Genomic DNA, 10,649 nt, shown 5'->3' with positions numbered 1-10,649 from the left:
GATCGATCAAAAGTATGCCATTCACTCTGGCTACAAAGAAGACTGCAGAAATGGCACAAACAAAATGTGTATCCTCGGCCAAGAAAAAGGAGGCAGATGAATAAATCAGACGACAGGAACAATGAACAAAAAAAAAACGCACCTGGCTATCAGAACCTTCAAGAACGCCTCCAAAATTTCACCTAACTGTCGACTTGGCAACAAGGACACGAATTGGCTAGAGTATGAAGCTGCTTTGCAATGAGAGTTTCTGAACTTTTAAGGCAGAGGAAGATCTTGGAGGAGGAACGACGACAAAGGAGGAGTCTCCACGTTTTTGAGCCAGCAAACACACAGCAATCCGACGAAATATTCTAGTACCGGGCGTGAGCAGAAGAGGCTATCATTAGGAAGTTGGAATTGGAGCACAGCTTGATGCTTAAAAAAAGGATTTGTACATGCATAGTTTGACCATTACAAGAAAAGAAAAGCAGGAGATATTCTTTCAGATTGCTGAACTAGTTTTTTGGACTGGTTTAGAAGTTAGAATTGAGAAGAAAAAAATAGCAGTGTGCACAGAAGTTATTGATTTTGGACTGGTAACGATGGGTAGGTAAGAGAACATGGCAAAAAAAAACACTAACAAAGCGAACTGGTTAGGCTCCTTGTGGTAGTATTGTAGGTTGGTTGAGTTGTAAGTTGCGTTTCAGATTTGGTGCCGCTTTGTAGCTAGTAAGTTTCATAGTTTTCACTTTCTTTTACAATAGCTTTATGTATCGGCTTGTCGCAGAGGTTCCATCAAAAAGCACGCTCTCTTCCACCACAAATAAACATAACTAGTCGAAGTCAGAATGACTACCAACAATTAATACCGTCCAGTTAAGCAACAAGCATCTAGTAGCCTCAGGAGCTTGAGCAAGAATCAACTAGATTAAGCTGTTCATCAAACATAGCTGGAGGAGCCGCCAGTAGTAGTACTCGGGACTCGGGGGATCACAGCAGTGCACCCAGGCCAGGATCAGAGCCAGTGGCTTCCATCCCTTGGCAATGGCTCGCGCTGGCTTGCTTAGCTAGTGGAATCGGAGCTGCATCACCACCGACCAGACGGGCGATGGGCCATTGGTCGCGGCAACGTAGACGGCGATCCCTTCGCCCTGTTCACCGGCGGCGGCGGCGTTCCCGTGTCGCGCACCTGCGTAGCAATCGTCATGGAAGCCCAGAGTTAACCAAACTCGTTCGACCAATCACCAGTCTGTGATGGACAGACTGACAGTAAGGCCACTGCGTCCAGCATATCAAATTGCTTGGTTCATACGTTCAAATCAAGGCCATTAGCGAGAGAGTGAGAGACAGTACCTGCCGCTTCCACGTTCCGGAAAAGGCTCTCTGCAAGGTAACAGCCAGCCACGAACGCGCACAGGAGGAACACGACGGTCACTGCTCCGATGGCTGCCAGGACGTAGAACAGGACGGAGAGTGCCATCTTCCCTGCGGGCATTCCAGTCGAAGCTGTCAGCTAGGAATCAAGCTTAGAATGCACTGGTGCGTCGTCCCCAGGGGTTTTGTGAGAGAAATGGGGGCGCACAAATCAACTGAAGCTCTGGATTTCAGTCCAAGTGCCAGACCTTTTGTGGCATTCGATCGAAGAAGATAATGGCACGAGTAGAAATGCGCAAAAGACTAAGCTATGGTATGGCCAATTTCTCATTGTTCTTGCTGTCCCCATCTCTGCGGAAAGGGAAGCTGCCACGTCGAGATCACTCACACATATGGTACACACGGACCTCATCTTCCACATTCTGAAAATGTCGTGTACGGACCTCATCTTCCCCATGGATACTCAGCCGAAGGAAGCAGTTTCTTTTGGAACCCAAGGGACGGGACTTGAAGATAGGCCATAATGTAGCTGCTCAACCATTTTATGGCACTTCTCAAGCGCAAACTAACAGCATGAGGGGCTAAACTGGGTGGCCCTTCACCTCTTCTAATTGTAATTGGTTGGTTCTGCCCGGATTTGGCTGGCCAGTGTGTTTGAAACGGTGATATACTTGCATTAACTGTGACTGTAAAATATAGTCTGGTGTCCTAGCTGCCAATCTGAGTGTAAGATAAATAGTCTGCTGTACCAGTAGCCGCTTGGGTTAATGTTTTTGGTCCCAAGTTTCTTCAAGCCGTTTCGAGTTTCTAATATGTGCCCGTTTGTGATTGTGGATTAGTTCGCTTTTCTTTGATTGCGTCTATTACGCACCACTGCTCTACGCCTCTACCCATGTACTAACAAGCAGCCAACGGCCCCAAGAAGAGGATTGCATTTGCGTACCAGGGGTGCGGAAAGAAAAATATAAGTTGTCTGAATGTAGAGTTCAGAATAGTTACCAACCCGAACTGCAATTTAGTTGTCTGTATGTAGAGTTCAGAATGGTTACCAACCCCGAATTGCAAGGTCGCAGGCAAGGCAACCATCCTGAAACACGGCTAGCAAACAACTTACATTGCAATAATTGCAAGGTCAACTTACATTGCAATTCCAATTGCAAGGTCGCAGCCTCGCAGGCAAGGCAAAGCTTCCATGTTCCTGAAACACGGCTGGCAAAATTTCTGAGTTAGGCCATCCTCGCTGCAGGTCGCAAACGGTTCTGCAGCATTAGCCATATGAAGAACTTTGCATTTCGGAGGTACTTTGCGCTGCAGATGCAGTTCCCCATATCTGATGTCGCGTCGTTCCTTCGAACGATCGAACTGCATCAGATAAGTCACTGGCGCTGCGTATATGCATCCAGGTGACGAAACCCGGCTTCTCCGATGATGCGTCGAGTTGAGTGTCGTGTGCAGGAGCTCCCATAGCTTCGCACATTCAGACGATCATGGTCAAGGTCACTGATCCGGCGATCATCTTCCAGAACGAGAGTAAAGCGGAGGGAACCATGCCGCCGGCGCGGTTTCACGGCAACAAACGAATCCGAATGGGAGAAGGAAAAAAAAAGACGCGTAACGGTGGTTGAACCTACCTCGGACGTCCGATCGGGACGCAATCCGACAGCCCTCCAAGTCCCGAGTTGCAATTCCATTCCTCGTCCGTATAAATATAACTCCACCCGAAGGCCTCGATCAGCGTCGAGATGGCGTGCTCGCTCCTCCCCTCGGCGGCGCCATTCTTCCCGAGCCCGTCGTGCCGCCGCGTGCAGCCGCTTTCTCCGTGCGCCCGGCCGTTCCAGCCGTCGCCGCCGCCCTCCCGCGTCGTGCTGGTGCGGTGGACGCCGCCGCCTCCGGGCTGGTACAAGGTAAGCTTCGACGCCTCGGTCTACAACGACGGCTCGCGGCGGGCGAGCATCGGCGGCGCGATCCGCGACGGCGCCGGCCGCGTCGTCCTGGCGTACGCCGAGCAGACGGAGCACTCGACGGTCGGCATCGTCGAGGCGCGTGCCATGATCCGCGGGCTGCGGCTGGCGCTCGCGCTGGGCCTGCAGCGGGTGGTGGTCGAGGGCGACGACCTGGTACTGGTGCAGCTGCTGCGCGGCGAGGAGACGCAGACGCGCATCCCGGTGGCGATGCAAGAAGAGATCGTCGGGCTACTTCGGTGCTTCCCCGGGCGCGACGTCCGGCACATCTACAGGGAAGGGAATCAGGTGGCGCACACCCTCTGCCGGCAGGCGTACCACGGCCCCGGGGTGTGGGTAGGCGGCTGCAACCGGCTGCCGCCCGCCGTGTGGGAGAAGGCCGAAGAAGACAGGCGTGGCGTGGCGCGCGAGCGCACGGTGCTCCGTGCAGGTTGAGATCGATGAGCTCCTCTTCACGGCTTGTTGGAGACCAAGTGACTAGCTAGCTGACAAAGACAAGAAGGGCGAAACAACGGTCAGCACTCAGCCGGTGGCGAGGAAGGCGAACGCATGGACGCGGAACACGGCGGCGGGGCTGTCCGGTGCAAGAAGGTATCATCTGAGCGCCACGCGCGCGACACGGCAGATGGATCAGTTGGACTCAGAACAAAGACGAAGGAGCTAGCGTGGAAGAAGAAGCCGGGCATGCAAGGCTCGGCGAGCGAAGATCGATGCTGCTGTGCTTTCGAAACTTTGTTTCAGTTCTCTTTGTGTTGAACTACAAAGATGAAAGATGTATTGTCTCATGAATTTTGTACTGATCATGGTTGGCATTGCCAATGTACTTGTCGACGTCAACCGCGAAATTGGTGTTAAGTAGTACAAGGTTAACGCTATGTTCCTGTTTGTGATGAGAATTCTGTACACATAAAACGTAGCTTTGTTACTGGCACAAACGCATACATAAAGATTGCTTTGTTTGTGTTTCGAAATGAACAAAACTTATACTGACGGTTAACATACGTCGAACGTTATCTGCAATCCAAACACAAACAAAACTTATACCGACGTTCGGATGTAGATTTAGAATGGAGGCTTGTTCGAACACACATTTGCCACTCCCACCTAGTTTCCACAAAATCCAAACATTGCCTTTCGGTCATTCTCAATGAAAATAGACAGTTTCCAATAATACCACATCAATGGATGAAACCATATCTTTAATGCACTGGATTGGATGAAATCAGATGAAATGAAGCTCTCAAACCTTCAATATGTTTCGTAGTCTTCCTCCTCATAAATAACTTGCCATGTCAGCTGATGTGACACATCATTTAATGAAAATTAAACCCCCGCTAAGAATGGTCTTAGTGCATTCCACTGCCAAGCCCTAAAAGTATACGCTCGTTAATTAACCTTTGGATATTATTCTATTTCCCATGATGATCAAATGAGAGCAACTTATGCCAAAGGTACTAAACTATCATCAGAACCCATTATGAACAAATTATGCGCTACCTCTAATATTTAATTTTCTATTACATGAAGAGCATTTTCTTATGTGCATATGTCGCCTAACGGCCTAAAAACTAAATAGTTGCCGTGCTATGATTCTTTGGTGTGTATATGTTCATTATTTTCCTCTCTCTTTAATCGATTCCCGCTCTATTTCCCGCCTCCTCCTCTCACGAGACGTCATTTCTCATATGTGCATCTGTTAGTTATCTTCTTTTCTCCTTGATCCTTTCTTGTTTCATTTTCCAAACCCTCCTCTCAAAAAGGCGTACCATATGTTGTCACACTAGCCACCATAGTTGCCTTTTTCACTTGCTCCTGCCAAGCATTGTCACGCTATCCCTACACCACTTATACCCGGTAGCACACACCGTATATTTCTACCTCCTCCCATGATCATTCTATGCAACCCCTTTAAGCTCGTTAACATAGAAAACTTTGGCCGCAAACAAATCCTCCATTAATCTGTCATAGAGTTGAATTTCAGATCAAACGAAAAATCCTCGTTTAACTTTTGAGTAATACAAGAGGTGATTTTTTTCTTGATATAGATTCATTGAATATCTTAATAAGTATTCGCAAAAAAAAAACAAGTACGGTGCAAAGAAAAGTCAGCTGCCCCAGCGGTCAAAGCTACGTGTCCCACGACACAAACTCGGACTCGACTACGACCAGAGCCAAAGGGGATTCGTAGCGGCCACGGTGAGAACTTTTTTTTATTTTTAACCCTTTTTTTATTTATTTTTAAAAATAACCTCAGCGGGGGTTTATTTGCGCGGCGTAACCCTTTTGGCCGCGCCAGACCGCCTGGCGCGGCAGGAACATGCTGCCGCGCCACATGCACTGGCGCGGCAGCCCCCTGCCACGCTGGCGCGGCGTCCCGCGGCGCCAGGCGGGCGCTGACGTGGGCCGCGCTTTCGCCGCGCCAGCCCGCTTGGCGCGGCAGCTGCCGCGCCAGCCCGCCTGGCGCGGCAGGGCCAACACTTAGGCCGCGCGCCGGCTCCCTTCCTCCTCCCTCCCTCCTTTCTTCCTCCTCCAGAAACCTGCGCCCGAAGCTCCTGCGCCGCCCCCCGCCGCCCCACCCCCAAATCCACCCAAAATCCGGCGTTTTCGGTGGGGGAAAGTAGTGGGAATCGATCCCTGCTTCGTGTGGAAGGTATTCCCCTACTTATTCTCGTGTTTTACCGTTGCATTTGGTAGATCGGAGGATGTTTAGGTGACTTAGGGTTAGGTTAGTGATTTGAAATTTCAATGAAATGCAATGATGTTTTGTGTTAGATGATACGTAGTTCATACGCAATTGAGTTTCTGCCCGCGATATTGACGTGTAGAACTTATTGATTTAAGGATATATTCATTGAATCGTATAGTGCAATGTATATGTGTATTTTTTGTTTGCAATATGTCCAATATATGTAATGTGTGTAGTTGATATGTCGAATATGTGCAATGTGTAGTGTATATGACATGGTGAAATGTTTGTATTTTGTAGATGGATCGTTTAGTTCGATTTTTTCATGGTGGTGTTGTGAAACAAAATGGGGAGTTAGAGAATATGAATGAGTCAATTGAAATATTTGATGGTCCTCCAAGTTTTAGTGATTTAGTTGACCGTGTAATGACGAAGTATGGATGTAGAGTGGATGAGATAAGTTTGAGAGGTCGTTTTGATTGTGGGAAAGCTAGAGCTCATTATGTTCTCATGAAGTTAGCATCCGATGCGAATTGGAAGCACTATAAGGATGTTGTGCACGAAGCTAATGTTGCATGTTTGGAGGTTATAGTCGAAATTGTTCGTATGCCTGGCCCAAATGTTGTCATGAGGGAGGAAGTGACGGTAGTGAACCATAATGGTACCCAGGAGTCAGAAATGTTGCATCACGTGTTAGGTGAAACAGAACGTGATTTTGACTTGGCTATTGCCAATGATGATTTTCCCAATAACATTTTTGAGAGGGATGAAGCAAATATAGATGTTGATAATGTCTCTATGGGTTCCGAAGATTGTGAATTGGAGGAAGATGGGGTAGTAGGTGAGGAGGTAGAGGAGGAATCACTATTTGAGAGTGGTGGGCATGAATATGAGAACGTCGGGGTAGAAAATGAAGAGGATGGACTGCAATTTGACACCGCAACCGTACATGATGTAGAAGGCATTCGTCGTATGGACGATTGTTTTTCTTACACCCAGTGTGAGTTGCGGATGTTAAAAGAACGTGATGTCGAACTGCCATCCGTTCCCAATGATAAGGACATAAGTATGGTTCACAAAGCAATTTGTGAATCTAGTATGGTGAATGCAGAAGGGACGTCCATTGGTGAGAGTCCAGTGATTAAGAAGGGGATGAAGTTCAATAGTCTTGAGGAGCTGAAGTTTTTCTTGGCTGACTACGCGGTGAGGTTACATAGACCTTTTAGCGTAGTTCACTCTGACAAGAACTTAAGATACAATGTGATGTGCAAGCAAGGATGCCGTTGGCGTGTATGGTCTCGGCTAATATCAAGCACCGGACAATGGAGAATTTCAAATGTTGTGCAACCGCATACTTGTCGGTCGTCACAGCCGAAGCGAGAGCATTTACAGTGCACAGCAAAGTACCTTGGACGGCGTATCCTAGGCATTATCCGTAAAGACAGCGAGACATCGGTGCCATCACTCGTGGAGTCCATCTTCGTCTTTAGTGGGTACCTATCATGTGCCCAATTATTCCATGTCACGTTTATTCATGTCACGTTTGTAAAAGACTAAGTTGGTAAAAGACTAAGCATGTTAGGTTTATTCATGTCACGTTTGTAAAAGACTAAGTTGCTTGTTACGTTTTTTTATGTCCGTACAATTATATGTTTGCTCCATGATGTACTTGTATTTCGTGTATTTTTCCGTAAATGGTTAGCACAAAAATACGTTTCGGCGAAACCTACTGAAATTGGCTCCGCCGCGCACCCTTGCCGCCACAACCCCCCGGCGAAACCTACTGAAATTGGGTTGCATTTGGCGCGGCGGCGCACCCCTGCCGCGCCAGGTGGCCTGGCGCGGCAAGGCCTCCCACCCGGCGCAACCTACTGAAAGTAGGTTGCTCTTGGCGCGGCAGCTCAGCCCTGCCGCGCCAGGCGGCCTGGCGCGGCAAGGCTGGCCCCCGGCGCAACCTACTGAAAGTAGGTTGCGCTTGGCGCGGCAGCACAGCCCTGCCGCGCCAGGCGGCCTGGCGCGGCAAGGCTGGCCCCCGGCGCAACCTACTGAAAGTAGGTTGCGCTTGGCGCGGCAGCACAGCCCTGCCGCGCCAGGAGGACTAGCGCGGCAAGGCCCAACCCAAGATTTCCAGTACATTTCAGTTCAGTAGATTTCAGTAGATTTTCGAGTATTTATCTAAATCATAATATTCTTATATTTTTATATGAAATCCACTCCATTTAGATCTAAGAAAGAACCCAATTCGTACATGATGTAGAAGTGAGACGGATAAAAGATCTCTCTATTTTTTAGAGAAAAGAGTTGGGTGGGTTCTACCAACAAAACGAAGAAGTTTTTGATTGGTCTTTTTCATGCGGAAAGATAGTATGTAAGAAAAGAAGAACTAGCGTCTCTTTTTGAACACGAACATGAACACGAACTTCCATGACAAGACAAAATGCTAGCTTCCCAGTACAGTAACGCATACACTTCCGCGTTTGTCCCATTGACGAGGGCCAATGAGACTATTCTACGCGTTTTCTGAGAAGCAACACTCACCTACATTTGACCTGACTTTGATAGTCAAACGATGTAGAGGAACGGGCGTACCTGGAATCACGTTTCCTTGACCTCACTTCGTTTCTCATCTCATCAACCACTACGATAATCTTAGGATAGAGGGAAGGGGCGAGACCACAAGAAGCCAAAACCACAAGAAGCCAGTCATGTCACGGCAAACTTTGATGCGTCTGAACATAGTTCTCTCGGAAATGAAAATAGTTTTTGACAACTAATTGTAGTTCCCAGAATAAACATAAACATAATGTTCTACATTGTTTTCACACTACAGAGAAACATGATCCAGCTACATCAACACGTTCATCTAGTCCGAGTCACCTTCATATAGTAACTCGTCGTCATCATCATCATCATCAACATCTCCGGCAACAACAACTCCCTTGCCTTTCTTATCGACATTAACCTTACCAACAGGTAAATCGGCAACAAGAGCCTTCATCCTCTCCATCTGTGCCTCTTCCGCTTGTTGTTGTAACTCTTCCATTTCAAGCCTTCTTTTTCTTGCCGCTTTTTGTTGCAAATATTGTTCCCATGAACCCTCAGGGTATTTCACATTCGGATCAACCACATAACCTAAGCGATCTCTTTCCTCCATCAACCTTTGTTTCTCCAAGTCCCTCTCCTCCTGCAACTTTCTCCTATTTTCTCTCTTCTCATTTTCAGTTAGAGGTCGTGGATACTTGGATCTATTTTGCCTCCAATACTTAATAATAGTTTCCCTTGCATAAAATCCATTAGGTTTCACTCCAGTCTCATACACCATATCTTGATATATTTTTCCCCAAAGCAAGTCGTCGTCAGGAATAGGCACATCATACTTTTTCCTAATCTTTTCTTTAATTTCTTGTTCTTTCCTTAACTTCCATGGTTCCGATGTATTTCCCAACTTTAATAACAAATCATATCGACCACAAAAATCTTCCCAATCACATGTCCTTCCCTCCTGCAACAACAATTCATTATTCTTACAAATTTGAACCAAGTTACAACCTTCGTAAAACAAGCGGGCTGGCGCGGCGAAAGCGCGGCCCACGTCAGCGCCCGCCTGGCGCCGCGGGTCGCCGCGCCAGCGTGGCAGGGGGCTGCCGCGCCAGTGCATGTGGCGCGGCAGCATGTTCCTGCCGCGCCAGGCGGTCTGGCGCGGCCAAAAGGGTTAGGCCGCGCAAATAAACCCCCGCTGAGGTTATTTTTAAAAATAAATAAAAAAAAGGGTTAAAAATAAAAAAAATGCCCACGGTGATCGGGGCAGGTGGTGGCTTTCCGAGTCGGTTCGGTGACTTCGGTCCCCAACTCTTCGGCTGCCAATAAAGCCCCAACCCCCAGCGGCGACAACCCCCAAGAGGCCACTCAGGGGAGGTGGGAACACAAGCGCAACCAACGAGACGATCGGTCGTGACTTGTGAGGCGGTGTGCGCGTAGGCCGTAGACGGACGTGTCCGCCTCCGTCTCGCACCTTTTTAGCCAGCGTAGCCGCTAGCCCGGGACGGACGCGGTGAGGCCCCACGCGACGCGCGAATGATGGCCGACGGGAGCTCAAAACGGGTGTGGCGAATGGCGCTGCTCGCAGCGCGGGCCCTTGCCTGTTCGGGCAACTGGGATGGCGACGCGCTCACGCCTTTTTACTTTGGGGACGGGTTAACGGAAGTGCGGTGTGAGCAGAGCAGCCGCAAGCCGTCGCGATCCCTAGGCCCTCGCTCTGTGCCTGCTCCTCACCATGTGATCTGGCCGTTCTTGGCATGGCGTTGGGTAAAACTAGTGGCACGCGATGGATTTTTCCTTTTCTTCTAGCACGGAGTGACACCATCGTGCACTAGTAGTGCTTGAGCAGCGCACCGGGGGTAGTAAGTTCAGACGACGTGTACAGGTACAAACCTGGAAGGCAAATGCAAATGCGCATTGCAGCGTCTGCATTTCCCGGAGTGGTAGGATACGTGTATGGGTGCTTTTATCTCGCGGTACACGCAAAACACTAGCTACGTGCAGCAACATTGGAGTACACTTCTGTGCGAGCCTATCCTATCAGAATCATGTTCCATCCACCTACGCCAATCAGTCCATCAAGCATTCTCAGTCTCAGTCCAGATCGC

At 48.8% G+C, this 10,649-nt stretch overlaps 1 protein-coding gene across 1 annotated transcript; it reads left to right on the top strand.

Annotated features, from left to right (window-relative positions):
* The first annotated feature begins 3,098 nt into the window (after nucleotides 1-3,098).
* Nucleotides 3,099-3,752, top strand: LOC101757018. Its single transcript, XM_004963639.1, has one exon. The coding sequence runs from the start codon at nucleotides 3,099-3,101 to the stop codon at nucleotides 3,750-3,752; it is 654 nt and encodes a 217-aa protein (XP_004963696.1).
* Nucleotides 3,753-10,649: the final 6,897 nt, after the last annotated feature.

The sequence above is a fragment of the Setaria italica genome, chromosome III (assembly GCF_000263155.2).
Source record: "Setaria italica strain Yugu1 chromosome III, Setaria_italica_v2.0, whole genome shotgun sequence".
Taxonomy (NCBI): Eukaryota; Viridiplantae; Streptophyta; class Magnoliopsida; order Poales; family Poaceae; genus Setaria; species Setaria italica.
The sequence above is the reverse complement of the archived record's forward strand: the minus strand, read 5'-3'. Positions and strand labels throughout refer to the sequence as shown.

Coding starts and splice junctions, on each gene's coding strand:
- LOC101757018 (XM_004963639.1), top strand. CDS start 3,099: ATGGCGTGCTCGCTCCTCCCCTCGGCGGCGCCATTCTTCCCGAGCCCG.